This window comes from Scylla paramamosain, chromosome 6 (genome assembly GCF_035594125.1).
Source record: "Scylla paramamosain isolate STU-SP2022 chromosome 6, ASM3559412v1, whole genome shotgun sequence".
Taxonomy (NCBI): Eukaryota; Metazoa; Arthropoda; class Malacostraca; order Decapoda; family Portunidae; genus Scylla; species Scylla paramamosain.
Window position 1 is genome coordinate 21136617 of NC_087156.1, and position 22880 is coordinate 21159496.

General features: G+C 37.1%; 1 protein-coding gene across 2 annotated transcripts in view; it reads left to right on the forward strand.

Annotated features, from left to right (window-relative positions):
- The first annotated feature begins 778 nt into the window (after positions 1-778).
- Positions 779-22880, forward strand: part of LOC135101385 (regulatory-associated protein of mTOR-like) — a 49330-nt gene continuing 27228 nt past the window's right edge. For both annotated transcript variants that reach the window (XM_064005302.1, XM_064005303.1), the window contains exons 1-9: positions 779-1020; positions 6340-6442; positions 8368-8609; positions 9716-9862; positions 10348-10580; positions 17612-17712; positions 17831-17964; positions 20426-20620; positions 21088-21282. In XM_064005302.1, coding sequence (XP_063861372.1) covers positions 802-1020; positions 6340-6442; positions 8368-8609; positions 9716-9862; positions 10348-10580; positions 17612-17712; positions 17831-17964; positions 20426-20620; positions 21088-21282 — 1569 coding nt within the window. In that variant the 5' untranslated portion in view covers positions 779-801. The remainder of the gene's footprint in view (positions 1021-6339; positions 6443-8367; positions 8610-9715; positions 9863-10347; positions 10581-17611; positions 17713-17830; positions 17965-20425; positions 20621-21087; positions 21283-22880) is intronic.

A 22880-nucleotide genomic window follows, 5' to 3' on the forward strand; every position in this document is an offset into this window, starting at 1 on the left:
GAGGTTTGAAATAATATGTGCGCCACACCAGGCACTTCTAGGAGCAGCTTCATCGAGGGCTATTTCTAGAAGTACTGCTAAAAAATTGCACTATATACATTATGGCTTAAACTCGGAACTTTACTCTGAACTTCAATGTAATCTCAGAATTAAATGCTGTGCAGCACTAATTTTTTAGGGATCGGTTTCCAGCAAGCTCTTAAAAGATGTGCAAGTTTATCGCTCATATAAAACCTTTGGCGTGGGGGGGGCTAGCTGCCATTTCCTAGACATGAAACAAATTTAACTACATAAACATATGTACGTACTTGATCGTATTTCATTTCCTTGATATTAACTCGTAACCTTATTGAATTCTATTAGAGAACAAATATATGTCTGACCTGAAGGTCAAAGGTAATCGTATTACACAAAGGGACAGTTTCTGATAAAAAAAAAAAAAAAAAAAATAGAAATAAAAATAAATAAAATAAAATAAAATAATAATAATAAAATAAAATAAAACAAATGCATTTCGGGATCAGTGGGGTCAATCCCAGACTTTCCTGAGTTTCTGTACAGCCAAGGAGCTTTAGTATAGCTCCATACCTCCATGTGTACACCACCTAGCCATCACGCCATTACGCCATCTCCTCCTTTCGATAAATGCTCTAAAATATAATACATGTGTGACTAATTGCATTTGTTGTCTTTAATAAATGAAACGTAATATTTATGTCAAGTATTGTATATTAAGAGGAATAAAAAGTAATCTTTCAAATGAATGAATGTTCTGGAATTTCCTTTAGGCCCGGCCTCGCTATGTACGATGTAAACAAGAGCGTGGTAGAGGCTGGCCACCCTCACGTGCTACTCTGCGTTTCCCCAATTCAAGCAAGAAGGATGGAGGTGAACAGAATTAGTGGGGAAGAGGAAGAGGAAGAGGAGGAGGAGCCTGTGAAGGTATTGAGTGAGGCGCGTCACCTGGAGGCCATCAAGGCGCCCAACACTGCAGCACACTCATGGAGACTCAAGGAACGGGTAAGGTCAGGCTACCTGGTACAGGCGAGCGGGCACATCGTGGATTATGGGGGCAGAGCACAGCCACGTCTTGCCGTCAGCCATGGTCTTTTTCAAATATTGGCTGGAGTCAGGGCAGATGACACTACTGAGGCTTGTGTGAGGCAGATATACATATAAGGTTGGCGCTGGGAAGGCAGTCTTTTCTTTTTGGATTCGAGAAAAAAAAAAAAAAAATTTAAGTATTCATAAGGTTCAAGTAAACTATTAGATGGTAAGCATTATGCAAAAAGAAGTGAAGTAGCTGACTAACCATATATGGCACAGGCATGGAAAGAAACTTACGGTCATTTACGTATCATTAGGAATGTCACTCATTAAGTAAGAAACATGTATCATTAGGAATGTCACTCATTAAGTAAGAAACATTCTGCATGATCATGTTTTTTTCTAGGATCACTGGAGTGCTGAGCCAGTGAAATTGTCAGTTTGAGATCAAGAGAAAAATCTTGGCTGTCTCATAACATGATCCCATATTTGGCTGACAAATAGACCAATATTGGGGTTGAAAGCATTCACAGGTACATCATTACTGCCATTTTGGACAGAAAATATATCTCATCTGCTAAAGACCAGTACTTTCTTGCCTGCATTTAGTTGGGGTAATTTTTTAGTATTGTCTCATCTGTCGTGTGTGAGGTCTTTCATTCTTATGAGTGGAGAACAATGATAATGTTGAGATAACATTAGTGTCTTCTCCTCAGGTTAATACTTACATGTCAGACAGAATTAAGGTTGCAGAATATCATGCAGTATATATATATATATATATGTTACAGTCAATACCTGAATCCAGACAATTTGTAAAGTGACTTATTTTTTCAGGCAATTTGTGAACTGCCTGGTTAGGTTAGGTTAGGTTAGGTTAGGTTAGGTTAGGTTAGGTTAGGCAGTTCACAAATTGCCTGAAAAAATAAGTCACTTTACAAATTGTCTGGATTCAGGTATTGACTGTAACATATATATATATATATATATATATATATATATATATATATATATATATATATATATATATATATATATCAACTTCCAGAAACTTGTTAAAGCAAAAAGCAAAATAATAATTAATTAATGAAAAAATAGATAAATAAAATAAATAAATAAATAAAAAATAAAAGGTTAATGAACTGACAGATCTCTGTGCAGCACCCTCCCCTTCTGAGTGTTTGAGAGTCACTGCCTGGCAACTCCTGCTGCAGCAAGTCATGGGCTGTGTGGGGCAGGGTGAGGTTAGTCATTGCAGGAATCAGGATACTTAGTTTATGAAGTTCTCGCTTAATTATGAAAAAATAAATAAAACAAAGGCAACAGACTTAAGGAATGACCAATGACAAGTTGTGATATATCTTCATGCACCAATTGTTGTGGTGAGATGTCTGTACAGTGGCTGGAGGAATAGGCACCTATAGGAGGCCCAGTTAAAGTAGTAGAAATCAACGAAAGTAAATTTGAGAAGAGGAAGCACCACAAAGGATGTCGTGTTGATGGTGTGTTGGTTTTTTGGAGGGGTAGAGAGGGAAATGAAAAGATGTTTCATTGCCCCTGTAGAACAGCGGGACTTAACTACACTGATTTCGCTCTGCCAGAAGTACATTCTACCTTGCACCATCATCTACAGTGACTGTTGGTGAGCTTACAGTGTACTCAAAGACCTTGGTCTGAATTACGTCCACCAGGTTGTGAACCACTTGAAACGCTGTGTTGATTCAGAGACAGGGGTGCATATGAATATGATTGAGAGTCTCTGGAAAGACATTGAGTTGGGTGTTCCAAGTGGGAAACAAGAAAGTCCACTACAAGTATTATTTTGCCTGCTACCTGTTCTGCTATAGTCACCCCGACCACACTACCATCTTCCATCACTTTCTCAGGGAAATTGCTCTCTGCTACCTACCACTTCAGTAGGTAAGACTGCAGTATCTGGTTACATCCTTGCAGGGTTAGATTAGGTTGGGGTTAGGTTAGCTTAGCTTAGCTTAGCTTAGGTTTGGTTAGGTTAAACAAGATTTACACTACTGGTACTTTCATTGTGTAGCTGAAGTAATTTCCTGCATTTTGAAGCATTGCACAACATAACTCTATTTCTTTGCTCGTTATGATTTTTTTTAAAGATATCAGCAACTTTTGGACAACGCAAAGAAGGGCCATATCTTTTGAAGAAGATTTACACTACTGATACTTTCATCGTGTAGATTACATCAGTGGTTTCCAATCTTTTGGAATTCTCGCCCCCCTTCATTAAATGACAAGTTCCCTGTGCCCCCTCCATTCTGGTTTAAATACTGCTATTTACTGTCATAGTCGGCACAAGTCAGAGATAAAAAAATTGTACAATACATAATTATGTATGTATGACTGAATGTATAGGCTTACCTTTACTAGTGTGATTATTGCGCTTGCTTCTCTGAGCAGTTTCTCAAATCTCGGAGAATGTGATGAAATTGAGACCCGTAATTCCTTTTCTATTGCTAAACGAGAACGGTATTTTGTTTTGAGAACAGCAACTGAATAAATCCTGATTCACACAAGTATGATGTCGCAAAACGTAATAAAATGTCAATGGCCTTAGTTGACAAGGAAGGGTACTCATCTTTAACTTGCAACCAAAATTTTTCCAAAGGTCCTACATCAAACACAAGTTTCAGTGAACCGTCACATGACAAATCAATAAGTTGCTCCTGGTCAGCTGTAGACAGTGTGCTTGTAGAGTTATCATCAAATGGGTTCCTTATCATTCGTAATCACTTGTGTCTACATCTTTGAAGTAAAATGAGCACTTCCCCAGGAGAGTGTTCAAGTGCTCAGCAAACAATTCATTTCCACCTAGTATGCTAGTGTGTTTGAGAAACTCTTGCAAGTTTGGTAACATATCAAAACTGTTATTTTCTACATTCCTTTTCCATAACTCAATTTTCTTCATAAATGCACGTATTTTGTCACTCTGTGTGAAAATATTCATGTGAGGCCCCTGCATAGACTGATTCAGTTGGTTAAATTTCTCAAAGATATCAACCATGTAAGCAAGTTTTTTAAGGAAATAATCATCTGTGAACAAGTCTCCATCTTTGTTTTTATTTTCACAAAGGAATGTAGCAATTTCATCTCTAAGTTCATACACTCTGGAGTACTTTTCCACGGGATAGTCAGCATGATTTACAGTAATACAGTAGAGCAGTGTGTTCAGCACCAAAATCTTTACATAACTGTGCAAACAGTCTTCCTTTCAATGGACTGTTCTTTATGTAATTTACAACCCTGACAACATCTTTAAGCAAATTACCTAATTCTTCATTCATACTGCCTAATGCAAGTGCCTGTCTATGAAGCATGCAGTTCGTCCATGAAGCGTGTGGAGCCTTTTCCCTCACCAAAGCTTGCAGTCCAGCATGCCTTCCTGCCATTGACTGGGCTCCATCAGTGCACAGTCCAACACAATTTTCCCAGCTTATTCCATGTTCATTGAAAAAATTGTCAATCATGTTAAACACTTTTACAGCTGTGGCTCTACCAACAATAGGTTTACAAAACAACAGATCTTCCTTAATTTCATTGGCAGATTTACAGCGCACATAAGTTATTAAATGAACATCTTTCACTACATCAGTAGCCTCATCTACTTGCAACCCAAAATGTAAATATTTAAGTACATCTGTCAACTGATCACATAAATCATCACTAATGTCTGAAATTCTTCTGCCAACTGTATTATCTGCAAGAGGAATACTGCGTAACTTGTTAGCACTTTGTTCACCAAGCATTATTTCCACCATGTCAATAGCAAAGGGTAATACCAAGGTTTCTGCTATGTTGTGAGCTTTTTTGCATCTTGCAATTCTGTAGGAAACTTTATAAGAAGCAAGCAAAGCACTTGCAGCTGTGGTAGATGTCTTCGTGAAAGCCCGCCTCTGTTTATTAAATTCATCAAGTCTCCTTTTAAAAAATTCCAGAGATTTGCCAACATGTTCAGGGTGCTGTGTTTCAAGGTGGTGCTTCAATTTGCTTGGTTTCATGCTGTCCATGGCCAAAATATTTAAACACAGCACACATTGAGGTCTCTCTGTTCCATAAACAACTGTAGATGTAAATCCAAGCGAGAGATATCTGTCGTCATACTTTCTGGTTTTTGTATGCTTGCTACTTTCATCACATTTACTGGAGTGAGGTTCACTTTCAGTTTCTTTCCTTTTGCCTTTAATCAAATACTTTTTCATATTTCAAAAGTTTAGTGAAATAAACAAACGCACACGCTCAAAACTATTCCTTGGCTTTGTAATTTTGCAATTAACAGTTATTTATGAGGCACTTGTTACGTCCAGAACGGTCACAGAGCTACTGTCTTACTACCGCACCCTCATACTACTGTGGTGGCGTGGCCACATGGCCGACTCCCAAAGCTGGAGTACTGACGTATCTGAGACGTGAACCAAACGGGAACCATACGAACAGTGCATTGTTTCTGGTAATCATTACAATATTTATATTTACAGCACGTTTCTCTCTTTATCTTTTATAGTTGTTTAATTCCTTAGTTACTTAGTAGCATTTGAAATAATTTATAATTGTATTTAGACAATAACATTTCATAATTCATATCTGAAATGTTTTCTCAATACTTGACCAATTATGTATTCCATCAAAATCAATAATGTTGATATATAATCATCTACTAAGTAATTTTTCTACTTTATGAAGTGCTTACGCCCCCCCTGGCAGCCCTTCATGCCCCCTTAGGGGGGGTGTGCCCCACAGGTTGGAAACCACTGGATTACATCATTCCCTGCATTTTGAACCGTTGCATGGGATATATAACTATTAATTCGCTCATTGTGGATTTTATTAGATTTAAACAACTTTTGGTCAAGGCCAGGACCTATTGTGCTTTGCTGGGCCTCATGGCTGCAGCCATTATGCTGTCTGCTGTGGCTCAATTGGTTTGTAATTCTGAGGTGCTGATTATTTTATTTATGGGCAGAGTTTGATGCTGTTTTTCTTCAAGATAGTGAATTTCAGTAAAATTGGTCTGCTAATTTAAAAATTAAAAGAAGCCACTTTTTTGTGGTTTCCAGCAAAAAGAACTATCTTGATTTAAAAAGCATTAAATATTGCCTGGAAATAAATAGTCATTGTCTTGAAAACAGTAGGTTAAGTTTATCTCCATATTCCCCAACAACAATACTGTTTCCACAATCCCAACTTAAGATTCCCTGCTTTTGCCAAAAAATGTTCTGTGCATTAAGCAATGTATGTTTTTTTTTTTTTTCTATTTCATTGCCTCAGATGAAGACAGTGAGTGTGGCATTAGTGTTGTGTCTCAACATTCCTGTGGATCCGCCAGACATTGTTAAGACTCAGCCGTGTGCTCGACTAGAGGCATGGATAGGTGAGTTTATTTTTATTTGATTATTTACGCATGTCAACCAGCCAATGAGTATATGCCTATGAGTCATCATTACTCATTAAAACAATTACTCATACACCAGGCTAGAAGCCAAATTGTATACCTTACAAAATCTCTCATATTTGATAATGGAAGAATAGCAAGACTAATTATATTTGCAACATTGACCAACATCTTCCCTCTATAGAACCATGAATGTTATGATTTAATTATCATTTTGTAATGTCATAAGTAGATCTCAGTGTTGTCTTTAGACCTGATCTCAAAATTATTTTCATAGATGACAAAGCAACTCAATATAGTGGAACCTCAGTTACCGAATGCCTCCCTTTTCGAACATATCTGTTTTTGAACAAAATTTTGAATTTATAATTGCTTTGGTTGCCATACCATAATTCAGTTCTCAACTAAAATTGCTTGATTTCAAATAATACAAGACAAAGCAAAAGCTGCTGTTTATTACTGATTTATAGTTTCTCTAAGTATTTTCAATGTTTTTACGTAATTGGAGGAAAGATAGGGTGGGTAAGACAGTAATTCAATCTTTGAAATAAAGTAAATGTGATCCTGTTGAAGAGCCCCAGTGTAAAACAAACAGTTTTTGTGACTCATGAGTAATCTCAAGTCATCTGTGGCTCTCTTGATGACCCACAACACCACTACTACAGCACAACTGCATTTTCTCAGTAGCTTTTCCCACCTGCAAGATGTCCAAGTGTCATGATCACCTTCATTTTGGTGGTAAATGGGTTGCTACACTTTGTGTCACCATGTAAGGATTCCCTCACTAGATCAATAACAAAGACCCACACAGTTTAAACAATATTTTCTGATGAGTTCCGTATCACTAAGTTAATTCAATACGTCCTATCTGGATAAATATTTTCTGAGGTGGAGATGTGGAGCGGCCATCTTGGTAGTGGGAGCATCTGTCATAAGATACTAAGACAGGTTGGATAGGTGCCTTGGAACAGACTAATTCATTTTACATTGATTCCTATGGGGAAAATAGCTGTGGTTTCTGAACATTTTGGATTTCTGACAGCATTCAGGAAGTAATTAAATTCAAGAACTGAGGTTCCACTGTACAGTCATTGCTTTCTTTGTGGTATACATCATTATCAGTTTGTGTTTTGTCTCTGGCAGTCACAAATAATGTGGTTTTGTTTTCCATGATATTGGATAATAAAGCCATCCAAAATCATTGGATGCCCATAAAATACTGACCACCTAAACAGTAATTGTTTATTATTATTATTATTGATCTTGTATGACAATTATAATCTGGTAATCAATTTTGTCAAGTAAATGGTTGATCACTTTACTAGTGTAGCCATCATGGAAAATTCCCAAGTTCACTTTATGTTCCTGTTCTGTTATTAGGATCAACTGTCAATGATGATGTCATCACATAAGAAATACAGTATAAAGATATTGTTCCAAGATGCCATCAGCTCTGTATTCACAAACTGTCACCTGTCAGCATGTTGCTCCAACTCTCTTCTGTGTTCACTCTGACAATCAGGATTCATTGTTACTTGTAACAAAGACATCAATCCACAAAACAGAGGAAGACATATTTATCTTAATTTTTAGTTAACACAAGGTGATACAAAATGTGGTAGTCATATATCAAATCTCAGCCAGTGTGAACATTTAGTTAACCACAGCATGGTACATAATAGCTGGGGATCCTTTGTTAGTTTATTTATTTTTTATTTTTTATTTTATTTTTTATTTATTTATTTTTCTTAGTAAGTAGGGCATAAACTTAAAAAGTTTAATTGCATTTTCTGAGAGCTCTAATGAAACTTTCTTTTGAAATAATCTGCCATTCCTATGATTATCACAATTCCTATGATTGTCACAATTCTTTTTTCTTGTTATAATCCATATTTTGCTTTCAGATCCCCTTGCCATGCCACCATCCAAGGCTATAGAAGCAATTGGCAACAGCCTACAGAAAGCCTATGAGCGATGGCAGCCTCGTGCACGCTATAAACAATCCCTTGACCCCACAGTAGAAGAAGTCAAGAAGCTGTGCATGTCTTTGAGGAGGAATGCCAAGGAAGAACGTGTCCTCTTCCACTACAATGGGCATGGTGTCCCTAAACCAACTACAAATGGAGAGATTTGGGTATTTAACAAAGTAAGTGATAACAGTGACTTGTCTCTATGTGTCAGGATGGAACACTTTATATAATTAAAAATAAAAAGAAATGCTGACAACTATTTTTTTTCTGATAATTGTCTGGTAACTTTCCTTGTGTGTGTCATGAATACAAAACTGTGACATGGCAAGTACTGCTGTCAAGAGTGAAAGATTGTATGTTGTCCCTTTAACATGGGTCAAGGAAAAACATGTTTTTATTCTTTACTATTAATGCCTATTAGTCCTTCTGTTGCTAGAAGCATTTCTGGAAGTCTTGTTTTAGAATATTTATCAAATGTGTCATAACATTCTGCATATCTCCATGACTGTCAAGGGTTAGCTTAGAGAACAGCCAGAAATCACAGCTATCTCTGGAGAGACTGGAGCTGTGGGAGTCAGACAGCTGGTAGCTGCATTGTAACACCACCCTATTCCATTCTTTACACTTGATCCAGGATTTCTTAACTAGGCATTGAATTCCTCAGGCTGAGTTCATTTAATTCCAGACTTGGTTTCTTGTGATAACTGGATGTTTCCTAAGTGGGAAATACCGCTAAAAGGGTTGTAGTTTGAGAACTTAGGGGAATGTGTCATTACACTTGGTAGCCATTCCAGAACAAGATTTTTAGAAATGTTTCCAGCAATGGAAGGATTTATAGGTTAAGTATGTAGAGTCATAAGGAGTACATTTTAAAGGACATTTGAGTTAAAACCAAATTAAGCCACTGTACTTTAGTGTAAGATCAGATACATAATCTCATATTTTTCACTGGCAACATTTTTTACCTATAGTCTGGATGCCTCTTATTCTCTTATTATTAATAGATTTTTAAAAGTCATGAATCTTATATTGTTCTTAAGGAATCATAGTGAAATAGTATCTAGTATGTTTGAGTCAGTGTCACACTATATTTTTGTTACTGTTGAAACATGTCTCCCATTGAAAGAGTATCATAAAATGTTGATCTGTACCTTTGTATTTGTAGTAAAGTAAATGGCTATCAACTTAAATCATATATCTAAAACCATCACAATGCAAGTAGAGCATTACACTTTACTTGATTATGTATAAGCACTGTATCATGCACTTTTCCTCCTTTCAGAGTTATACTCAGTATATTCCACTATCCATCTATGAACTTCAAACGTGGATGGGTGCTCCATCCATATATGTTTATGATTGTTCCAATGCAGCTGTTATTATCCATCTATTTGAGCAGTTTGCAGAACAGCATGAAGAAGAATGGAGGGTGAGTACTTTTTGAAACTAGGAAGTGATGCTGTGAAATCATATCAAGTATGTACAGTAATCCCTCCAATATCTAAATGTTCAGTAACTGGACTTGTCAGTATCCATATGTAACAATGTCTAGATATTAAACTGGAGACATCCAGATGTACACACACCACATATCATAGACATTGGGTTCAGCTATTTAATGCTGATTGGAAAACTGGTGAAAGGTTTGGCATGTTCAGTTAGAACATGTGAAAATATGACAAAAGGTTCTTTAAATTTATAGAATTTTAAACCGTTGTTTTTCTTTGCAGTTTTCAGTAGAATTTTCAGATCTCTTAAAGATTTTCTTGACTATCAGTAGATAAACATAGAAGTAAGTGTATTAAAAGAGCCTAGATTACTGATAATTTACTCTGTGTTAAGTATTCTTTTTAGGTAACAATTGATTAGTTCATGAACTCACTAACCCTTTCTCTCTTCCATTCACTAAAACAGAAAGGAAATAATGGTGGTAGTGGCACTGGTTCTGGCTCTGCTCCACCTTCCTTCAGACAGTGCATCCAGCTTGGGGCATGTGAAGCTAAAGAAATCCTGCCAATGAATCCTGATCTTCCTGCTGATGTGTTTTCGGCATGCCTCACCACTCCTATCTGCATGGCAGTGCGTTGGCACCTCCTACATAATAAAGGCAAACTATTACAAGGAGTTAACCTTGATGATGCAGACAAGTAAGTTATACTGTCTAACTTCTTTTGTGATGAACAGTGAATGATTTTTAGTTGACCTTATCCCTTGTTATTCTCCATGGTTAGGTAACAGGCACACACATGGATAAGGAAAATCTGTGGAAAATTAGTGTCCCCTTTTGAGAACCTCTGAGGTCCCAAAACTTTGTTTAAGTAAAGAAAAGTCCATGTACATGGTTACAAACATTTTGTTTATCAATTAACAAAAAAAAAAAAATCAAGAAAAGAAAGTGATGAACTCTGGTAGGTTGCCTCTCACTGCCTCCTTTGTTATCACCATTAAGTTTGTTACCTGTGGTCTGAGTCTTTTTGCATATATATATATATATATATATATATATATATATATATATATATATATATATATATATATATATATATATATATATATATATAGAACTTAATTCGTTCCTGAATATCGTTTGAAATCCAAAACATTCGAAAATTGAAACTATTTTCTCCGCAGGAATCAATGTAAAGTTGATTAATCTATTCCCAGACACCAGCCTACCCTCTCTTAGTGGCTTATGACAGATGCTCCCACAGCCAATATGGCTGCTTCACATTATCTCCACCTCACAAATTATTTATCCAGAAAGGATGTATTAAATGAACTTAATGACACAGAACTCATCAGAAGATACTGTTTAGACCATGCGGGTACTCTCTTTGTCATTGATCTAGTAAGGGAAGCCTTACAGAGGGACACAGAGAGGAGCAACCCACTTACCACCAAAATTAAGGTGATTATAATACTTAGACATCTTGCTGCTGGAAAAAATCTTCTGGAAAAATGCAGTTGTGCAGTAATGATGGTGTTTGGGATCAAGAGAACCACAGGTGGCTCGGGATAACTCCTGAGCACTGAAAATTGTTTGTTTACATCGAAGCTTTTCAGCGGGATCACATTTACCTTTTTTCAAAGATTAAATTACTCTTAGACACTGTGTCTCTCCTCCAAATAAATAAAAACAAAGTAAATATTTATAGTAACTATAAATTAGTAATAAACAGCAGCTTTTGCTATGTCTTTTAATATTTTAAATCAAGTAACTTTGTTCTAGAACCAAATTATGGTACCACAACTGAAGCAATGATGAGTTCAAAATTTTGTTCAGGAACTGAGATTCCACTGTATGTGTGTATATATATATATATATATATATATATATATATATATATATATATATATATATATATATATATATATATATATATATATATATATATATATATAGTGGAATCTCAGTTCTCAAACTTAATTAATTTGTGAATGCCATTTGAAATCTGAAATGCATGGGAACTGAAACTATTTCCTTCATAGAAATCAATGTATTAATCCATCCCCATATACCCATCCATCCTGTCTTAGAGACTTATGGCAGATTCCACAACACCTCCAGCTCAGAAATTATTTATCCAGATATGACATATTGAATTAACTTAGTGACATGTAACTCATCAGGAGATATTATTTAGACCATGCAGGTATTTTCTTTGTCGTTGATCTAGTGAGGGAAACCTTACAGAGCGACACAGAGAGTAGCAGCCCACTTACTACCAAAATGAAGGTGATCATGACATCTTGCTGGTGGCAAAAGCTACTGAGAAAATGCAATTGTGCAGTAGTGGTGGCATTGTGGAATAACCACAGGTGGCTTTGGATTACTCCTGAGTCACAAAAATTGTTTGTTTACATTGAGGCTCAATCTTTCAACCTAAACCTTCTAAACCTTCATTTAACGCAGCCTGTTTTTGTGTTATACATGATATGAGGTGGCCCACAAAAGGTACTTGAACCTTCCATCACCTGAGCCCAGAATTATACCAAGTCTGTTCTCCAACAAGCTAAAAACTCCTTCATTAATAGAAAGTGTTAAAATCTTTCAAGATTTTAATACTTATGACTTCTGGCACCTAGCCAAAAACATCTCCAATAACTTTGCTTCTTCATCTTTCCTTCCTTTTATTTCAACCTGATGACACCGTCATCTCATCTATTTCTAAAGCTGAACTCTTTGCTCAAACCTCTGCTAAAAACTCTACCTTGGATGATTCAGGACTTGCTCCTCCCTCTCCTCCACCCTCCGACTACTTCATGCTAACTATTAAGATTCTTCGCATTGATGTTTTCCATGCTTTCACGGGCCTAAACCCTCAGCTTATGGATCTAATGGGGTCCCTCATATTGTTCTACAAAACTGTACCTCTGTGCTTACACCTTGCTAGTCAAACTTTTTCAACTCTGTATTTCATTATCTACCTTTCCTTTTTGCTGGAGGTTTGCCTACATTCAGCCTGTTCCTAAAAAGGGTGACCATTCTAATCCCTCAAACTACCGTCCTATTGCTTTGATTTCCTGCCTATCTAAAGTTTTGAACCTATCCCCAACAGGAAGATTATTAAACATCTATCACTTCATAACCTTTCTATCTGAATGCTAGCATGGATTCCGTCAAGGTTGCTCTGCTGGTGATCTTCAGATTTTCTTTACTGAGTCTTGGTCATCCTCTTTTAGAGATTTTGGTGAAACTTTTGCTGTTGCCTTAGACATATCAAAAGCTTCTGATAGCGTCTGCTACAAAGCTTTGATTTCCAAACTACCCTCCTAGGGCTTCTATCCTTCTCTCTGTAACTTCATCTCAAGTTTCCTTTCTGACCGTTCTGCTGTTGCTGTGGTAGACAGTCACTGTTCTTCTAAATTTTTTAACAGTGGTGTTCCTTAGGGTTCTGTCCTGTCACCCACTCTCTTATTATTCATCAGTGATCTTCTAAACCAAACTTCTTGTTCTATTCACTCCTATGCTGATGATGCCACCCTGCACTTTTCCATGTCTTTTCATAGATGTCCAGCCCTTCAGGAAGTAAACAGTTCATTCAGGGAAGCCACAGAATGCCTGACTTTTGATCTCTCTAAAATTTCTGATTGGGAGAGAGCAAACTTAATATTGTTCAATGCCACAAAAATTCAATTCCTCTATCTATCAGCTTAACACAACCTTCCAGACAACTATCCCCTCTTTTTCAATGACACTCAACTGTCCCCCTCTTTTACATTGAATATCCCTGGTTTTTCCTTTACTTATAATCTAAACTGGAAACTTTGCATCTCATCTCTAGCTAAAACAGCTTCTGTGAAGTTAGGCATTCTGAGTCGTCTGCCAGTTTTTTCTCATCCCCCCCCCCAAGCTGCTAACTCTATACAGGGGCCTTATCCTCCATGTATGGAGTATGCCTCACACTGCTTGTCTGATCTTTCTAACTGCATGCCTCCCCTCCTCCTGTGATCTCTACACAAGACTTTCTTCTTTCTCTCACCAGTATACTATTCACCTCTGTAATGCAAGAGTTACCAGTATTCTTAAGCCTTCATCCTTTTTTCTAGTAAGGTCTGGAATTCCCTGCCTGCTTCTGTATTCCATCATTCCTATGACTTGAACTCTTTCATGAGGGAGGTTTCAAGACACTTAACCTTCATTATTTGATTTTTCTATTTGTAATTCTCTGTAGAACATGGCATTGAGTGTGCCTTTATATATATATATATATATATATATATATATATATATATATATATATATATATATATATATATATATATATATATATATATATATATATAAAATTTTTTGTTGGCCTTGGCCAGTGGCCTTCTTGCATAAAGAAAAAAAAAACAGGATCACATTTACCTTATTTCAAAGACTGAATTGCTGTCTTACTTATTGTGGCTTTCCTTCTAATACATAAAAGTGATGAAAATACTTATAGGAACTATAAATTTGTAATAAATGGCAGCTTTTGCTTTGTCTTTTAGTATTTAAAATCATGTAACTTTGGTTGAGAACTGAATTATGGTATGGCAACAGAAGCAATTACAAGTTCAAAATTTTGTTCGAAAACCAATTTGTTTGAAGAGGGAGGCATTTGATAACTGAGGTTCCACTGCATATATTAAGAGTGTATATGAGCAGGAGATTCTCTTTCAAACATGTTTGGTTGAAAGTGATGGCAAATTCTGCATTTTGTATTTTCTTAAAGATTTTCTCTTTATTCCTTAAAATTGTCCAATTCTCTTTTGTGTGTTGTGTGATGACATCTTTGTAGTGCATCATCTCTGCTGTATTGTGATTTCAGGTACATGACCCTTCTTCTGTGGTTGCAGTGAGATGTTTACTCATGATGTTTGGGGAGAGAATGAGTAGCTGATCAGAGTGGTCAGTATTTAAGGCCATCCACTGCCTCCCACACGTGGTGTCATGGCTTGTGATTGGTTATTCTGCAGCACTCCTGTTCTCATGCTGGTCGAGGCTTTCAAAGCTTCTGATTGGATGTTGAAGTTTGGCGCATCTTCCATGATGTACAGTGCTTCTAGGACAGTAAAGTGCTTGTTTTGGTAGACGTGATGATTTCTGTGTTGTAATATTTTTCTTGTTTGCTGTGACTTGTGTTCTTCCAGATGTTTCTTTTGGGTGCCTGACATGAGATGATAGCTGAGGCATTTGGATAACTTCAGTGTAGTCATGCCATCATAGGTGGAGGGGAGAACTTCATTCCTTTGTTTACAGGTGAACCTGTAGATGATGTGTGATAGCTGTAGTTGTTTTTTCATCTTGCTGGGCCTGTTTCTGAGAAGCAGATGACTTGTTTTCTTGTTTTTATAGTAGATCACCAAGTTCAGGTGTTTTTCAGAGCCAGTTGGTGTGATGTTCTTTAATATTTGCTTCATAACTCTTTCTTCTTTGTAGGCACTGGTTTACTGTGCTCTGCAGAATATGTCGATGGCTTCATTCTTCCTTGTAGCTCCTTCTCTGGTGCCAGTGGTCAACAGTTCTCTTTGTTTGGTTGTCTATGTATTTTTTGTTGAAGCCATTGTTTAGTAGCACTTTTGTAGAGTATTCTATTTCTTGATGGACTTACTTCCATTTGCCACAATGACTAAGTACCCTTCATATTTATGCTGCGATGGTAGAATCCTTGTATTGCTGGGGCACTCACCCCAACAATACAGTGTGGGTTTTATGTAGATGTCAGTGTTGAAGGTATCTTATTCTTGGTCTTGTCTTATCAGGATGTCCAGGAATGATATTACTCCATTGACTCTGTGCTCATTGGTGAAGTTTAGTCCCAACATCTCTTGCAGGCAACATCTTATTTGTTCTATCTCTTCTTTCTTTATGGTTTTTATGAAGATGTCATCAATGCATCAGAATTAGATCCCTGGTTTCTGGATATTCTTGAAGACTGTCTCCTCCACACATTCCATAAAGAAGTTTACTAGTAGTACTCTGAATGGAGAACCCTTAGCAACACCATCAGTTTGTCTATACTTTTCTCCGCTGGGGTAGGTGAAGGGTGCCTCTTGGGTGCAGCATTCAAGGACATAATGGAGAATTTTTCAGGAATGTCCAGGATAGGGTTGCTGTCGTTGTGGTATACACGATCAAGTTATTTAGCTGATGTTTCCTGAACTGGGACGTTCATGAAGAGGAACTCTGTGTCTAATGATGCAGTGGTTCCTCATGCCCTGTTGGTTTTTAAGATATCCAAGAAGTCCATGGCTGAATTTAGGCTGTAGGTGGCTGGTACATATCAGGTCAGGATGGTGCAGAACTTCTTAGTGATGTGGTAAGTAGGAGTGGGTATCTGCGAGATAATAGGTCTTAGTTTGCTCCCAGCTTGTGTTCTTACATTGCTATAGCAGTACCCCGTGCCATACTCTCTGATGAGCTTGCTAAACTTGATGGTGTTGCTTTTGGCATTATTGGTGAATATGAGCTTGTTTATTTTTTTCTTCAAGACTTCTGTTGGGTCTCGTTATCTTTGCAAACTATGTTTTATCCTTGTTGATCTTGTCTATGTACTCTGATATGTTCATGAGGATGTACGTTGCTGTTTTATCTGATTTTTGTATTTTTATATTGTGGTCCTCCTTTAGTTGCTTGGTTGCCTTGAAGTGCCTTTTCTCAGTGATCTTGGTTTTGGAGCTTCCTCTTATCTTTGGTGCTTCTGCAACTATTTATTACTTGAAGGTGGGCTTGACAATGTGATCTCTTCTGGCTAAGCTCTTTATGTTGTCGGTGAGTATTTCGCACTTGACTCTCCTCGTGTTTCTTCAGTTTGGAGATGATGTGGCAGTTTAAACCAAAATTTAGAAGCTCTTCTTGGTCAGGAGGAAAGTCTTATCTGTTTGGTTTATGTAAGCCTTGGGGGGCCGCTGGTGTTTCATGTGACCTCTGTTAAGGTTAATCAGCTTCTGGTTTGTTCTGATGATGGAGTTGCGATGTTGGTCCATCATATTGTTAAAGGCATCATCAGTGGTTTCTCTTAAGTTTTCTGTGGATGTTAGCTTGCTTTCATTCTGGCTAGATATTTTATAGCTTCTGATGGAGTATTTAAGGCCACTTGGATCAGCTACTCATTCTCTTCCCAACCATCAAGAGTAAAGTATCCCATTGCAGCCACTGAAGAAGAGTCACAGACCTGAAATTGCAATTTGGCAGAGATGACACATTATAAAGATGTTATCACACAACACACAAAAGAATAGAGAGAAAGTCCTTAAGAAAATGCAAAATGCAGAACTTCCCATCACTTAAAAAAGAATATATATATATATATATATATATATATATATATATATATATATATATATATATATATATATATATATATATATATATATATATATATATATATATATATATATATATATATATATATATATATATATATATATATATATATATATATATATATATATGGTTTGCTGTGAAATAAAGATTAATGAATTAAGATGTCATAAAACTTGGTAATGGCAATGTACTAAACTTTTGATATTTTGTGTTCTTTGTGGGAACTTAACTGTTTCTTTTGTGGCAAGGTAAGTTTAAAAAAATGTTGCTCATTTTCTTCATGCTAGATAGAAGTATTATACTTAAAATTAATTTATCAAGAGCATTGAGTCACAGTTTCAGTTGAATTTATTGTGCTAACATGTAATGATCATGTTGCAGGATTCCAGGCCAACTGAGTGACCGGCGCACATTGCTGGGTGAGCTCAACTGGATCTTCACTGCCATTACTGATACCATTGCCTGGAATACCTTGCCGCGTGGTAAGTCTTGGACTTTGTCAGCTCTTTAGCTCAGATTCTAGTGAATAAGTAATTGTATACTTCATGATTTTGAAGTGGATGTGTGCAATGTAATAATGCCCTTTAATTTCTCTTTCAGACCTATTCCAGAAGCTTTTCCGTCAAGACTTACTTGTGGCAAGCCTATTTCGCAACTTTCTATTAGCTCAGCGTATCATGAGGTCATATGATTGTACTCCAGTGTCTTCCCCTAAGTTGCCCCCAACACATCAGGTAACATTCAGAGGTTGGCAGAGGTATGCGACTATATATATATATATATATATATATATATATATATATATATATATATATATATATATATATATATATATATATATATATATATATGGACAAATACTAGATCCACAACAAGACACTGCACTTAGGCAGAAGGGGAGAGAGGACAAGAGCCTGCTCCTATTTACATCCTTCAAAGAATATCTGGATCCACCCAGATCCTGGCCTCCTGTAGGGTCTAGATATTACATAATAATAATGTGTCATGCAGTAATCCCACCCTTAGGTGTAATCTTGTAAAAGCAATAATGTACCCTCCCTACACATGGATTAGTACACCTCTCTCTATGTCACGTCTATCCTCTATGATATCTGGCCTGCTATTAACTAAGGTGGTGAGAAAAGCTGTCAAACTCACCCCTTCTCCCCTACCAATGCAGACACAGGATAAGGGCTGGGAGGGAAGGAAGGAAAGGGAGAGGCGGAGCTTGGGGGGTGACTTTCATTCTACTCACCTCAATGTCACTGTCGCTCTCTTTCCTAGACTGAACATTATCTTACAAAAATCATGAGTTTCATCTGTTGGGCTGGGTAAAAAACTAATTGTTTCATGAGAGGGAGCAATTCTTTAGCTGTATGGTCTATTAATCTCAACTTTCAGGAAGGAAGGAAGGAAGGGGAGTGGGGAAGATCAACTTTAATTTTTTTACGAAGTTACTGTGACTCTGGTGTATCTCAACTTGATGCGTCTGTGACTTGTTTCTCTTCTCACTCTCTCCACCTCTTCTTTATCTTCCTCTTCTGTTTTTCTTTCTTCTTCTCACTATCCCTGTTCCCTATTTTGCTGCATGTAACTCTTTATATATATATATATATATACAGACGTACCTCGGTACTCGACCATAATCCGTTCTGAGGTGGTGGTCGAGCACCGATTTGTTCGAACACTGAAACCAATTTTCCCATAAGAAATAATGGAAAGTATTTTAATCCGTTCTTACCATTAAGATAAATACCTAAAATATTATAAGAACGTGTATTTACACAACAATAAAACATAAATGTGCACAAGCAGTACATGATAAAGATATATAAAGCATTATAAACCATTTTGTATAATTTACTTACGTTTTGGAGAGTGGTTGATGGCATACAGGAATGGATGTGGAGAGGACGGGAGGGAGGGTTACTCCTTGGAAGGGGAATCCCCTTCCATGACACTCGTACACCACTTTCATATTTTGCTATAATTTCCTTCTTCAGTTCAATAGTGGTCCTCACTGTTTTCCTCTTTGCCTTCCCCTTATCACTGTCTTTCTTTGGACCCATTATTAAGGGCTAGAGCAACACGAAAAAGTTTAAATCTGGGAAGAAATACTCGAACAAACTGCGTACATCTTACTCCGCCGGCGGTCTGAGTCGAACTGACGCTTACCCGCTGGCCGAGAAGGGCCGAGAAGGGCCGAGGAGCGCGTTCGGGTCGACTCGGCTAGTCGAGTACCGAAAATCTGTTCGAGGTCCGATGCATTTTCTACTCGAATTTTTTGGTTGAGCACCGATTTGGTCGAGTATAGAGGCGGTCGAGTACCGAGGTACGACTGTATATATGAGGCGCGCGGTGCAACAACGACGTAACCGAGAAATGGAAGTTTCGAGAAAAACGCGCTCAAAGTTAAACACTGATTGCGCACAATAGGATACCCTTAAATAAGTAAGTATTATACATCATTTGAAAGGTCTTGGGTAGTTCTGTTTGGGGATGTAGGTTTCGAAGTGATAGGTGACGATTTTGGGTGGATGACTTACGCGTTAATTAACGCGTATACCGTAGGTAATAATTTTTTTTCCCGATATTGTTTTCATTTGTTAATAATGTGTTAGAGCCTATTACACATAGTATTAGGTGAAAGTTTCATGAAGATTGGTACATAAATAAATTTTTTATGAATTTTTTTCCGAGCGTAAAAAATAAAACTTACTCATTACCGGCTCATTACCGGCTCATTACCGCTCGACTTTGAGCCTTAGTACAGGTGCTTAGATGGTCGAATATGACTTGGCCGATATCACCACGAGACTTTTACACCCTTCTACCACACAGAGCAGGCAAAAACACAAAATCTCAAATTTCACGGTTACGTCGTTGTTGCACCGCGCGCCTCATATATATATATATATATATATATATATATATATATATATATATATATATATATATATATATATATATATATATATATATTACTAGTAATATCTTTAAGTGAGAAAGGAACAAAGCAAAAATTATTTTTCTCTCTCTCTCTCTCTCTCTCTCTCTCTCTCTCTCTCTCTCTCTCTCTCTCTCTCTCTCTCTCTCTCTCTCTCTCTCTCTCTCTCTCTCTCTCTCTCTCTCTCTCTCTCTCTCTCTCTCTCTCTCTCTTCTTGATATAAAGTAAAGCTTGAATGTTCTTTCCAGCATCCCATGTGGGTAGCATGGGATCTAGCACTGGAGCTGTGTCTTGACCAGATGCCTACTGTGCTCAGTACTGAGGATCCCTATTCACATGTACACTCACCATTTTTTGAGGAGCAGCTGACTGCCTTCCAAGTGTGGCTTGACCTTGGGCATGAGTGTCGAGAATCCCCTGAGCAACTTCCAATTGTCCTCCAGGTAAATTTAAGCCCATCTTTAATATATTCATAAGAAAAATCTGTAAATGTTTTTAGCTCCAGAGATGAAAAGTTTTCTGTCACAGGAAACTAACATTAGGTATAGTTTCATAGGATTGTAGAAGAGTCACTAGTAATGGTTTCCAAATGCCACAACCAAAGCCCTTCATAAGGAGGCACCGGCCTAATCCCAATAAATTAGGAAAACCGAACATCAAACAAAAAAATGTAGTTTGTCAGATACTTATATGAAACTCAAGATCAAAACCAAAGCCAGATTTTATCAGTATTAGATTACATTTTCATGGCTTTCTGCATTTACCATAGAAGCATCAGTTCAAAAACTGTTTTTCATGATCTAGATGCCTATATGGCAATATCAGAGAGGGAAAAGGAACGCTGTCGAGAAAGGAGACGAAAACATAATGGTAGGACTATGGATGTTTGAAATATGGCTTTCTGTTCCAGGTTCTCCTAAGTCAAGTTCATCGGCCTCGGGCTCTAGAGCTTCTTGGCAGCTTCTTGGCACTAGGACCCTGGGCAGTGAATCTGGTGTTGTCAGTGGGCATCTTTCCCTATGTGTTGCGGCTCCTCCAGTCCACTGCCAGGGAGCTGAGGCCTCTGCTGGTGTTCTTGTGGGCAAAGATTTTGGCTGTTGATCCTGTATGTACATAATCTCTTTGCATGTCTCCTTTTAATTTATATTTTTGTTTAAGTCTTGTTGCATTTGCATCAATTACCTGCTTAGTGTTTTCTTAAAGACCATTTCCTTATATTTTACTAACATATTAAATCCTTGTGGACTCACATTTCTGTGATATATAAATTTTTATTTATAAAGTCTTATCAGAGTAACTAAAACACTCCTACAGTATTGTAGTAACTTAATATATTTATTTATTTTATTAATTAATTCATTAATTATTGTTATCATTATTATTATTTTTTTTTATTTACTTATTTATAGTGTGTAATGCCACTGTAGCTTTTGAAGATCTATATGGATGGTGTGGTTAAGGAGGTTAATGCTAAAATGTTGAGTTGAGGAATGAGTCTGGTAGCACCAGAGGTTGAAGAATGGATGTTTACAGATGACACATCATTGGTGGCAGATACAGTGGTACCTTGACTCAAGAGTTTAATTCATTCCGTGACTGAACTCATAACTCAATTTGCTTGTATATCAAATAAATTTTCTCCATTGGAAATAATTGAAATGCCATTAATCCCTTCCAGCCACCCAAAAAACCCCAGTTTTTTATTACATGTTTTTAAATACAGTAAACCCTTGATATAATGAACCTCTGTTTACCAGATTTGGGTATAATGACCACTATCAAACACTCAGTTTATTTTTCGAACTTACTGTTTGCAAATTACAGCATATTTCAAAATTATTGAATGCTTGCTATATTTTATGAACATCTTGGGGCTTAAAATGTGGGAGAGTTGGCTGACACAGTCAACCATATATTTTCGAAAGGTGGTAAGTTTTTTCTCCTGCTGAGGTTAACCGCACCCTCTGCAGTGATGCCACATGTGGTTAACTCCTGATTGGCTGCTGTCTACTTCCTCTCATCTCTCTCTCTCTCTCTCTCTCTCTCTCTCTCTCTCTCTCTCTCTCTCTCTCTCTCTCTCTCTCTCTCTCTCTCTCTCTCTCTCTCTCTCTCTCTCTCTCTGTCTCTGTTAACTTAACTCTTTCTCTCATATAGTGTCTTGTTATATGTGCTGTTGAGAATCCCTTATCCAAAATTTCTGGGACCGAAAGTGTTGTGGATTTTGGATTTTTCTGGATTTCAGAATATTTTTATTTGGATTTGTAAAATGGGACTGTTTGGGGATGGCATCCAAGTCTAAACACAATGTCTGTTTACATTTCATAATATTGTACATAAACCCTGAATGTAGTTTTACAATGGCCGCAAAAAATATCGATGAAGTGTAAACATGACAGTGTGCCCACAGAGCAAAGCTTCAATGCTCAATTTGCGGCCTTCATAGGTATCAAACTGTGGCAAATTGTCTCGCATGGCAACTCACATGCCATGAAGATACTACACTCAATTTTGAATCACTGAGAGTGGAAATATAGATTCTAGACTGTCAGTTACAGCAGAGGGAGTTGTCTCTCCTGTGCTCCCCTGGCCACTTCCCCCTTGCCACTATCTTCTCATTTCATCACTCACATTTCATTCTTCTTATATATTAATAAATCTTAGCAAGCTTAACAATGACAAGAAGTGTTATGATGGCCTTTGAGA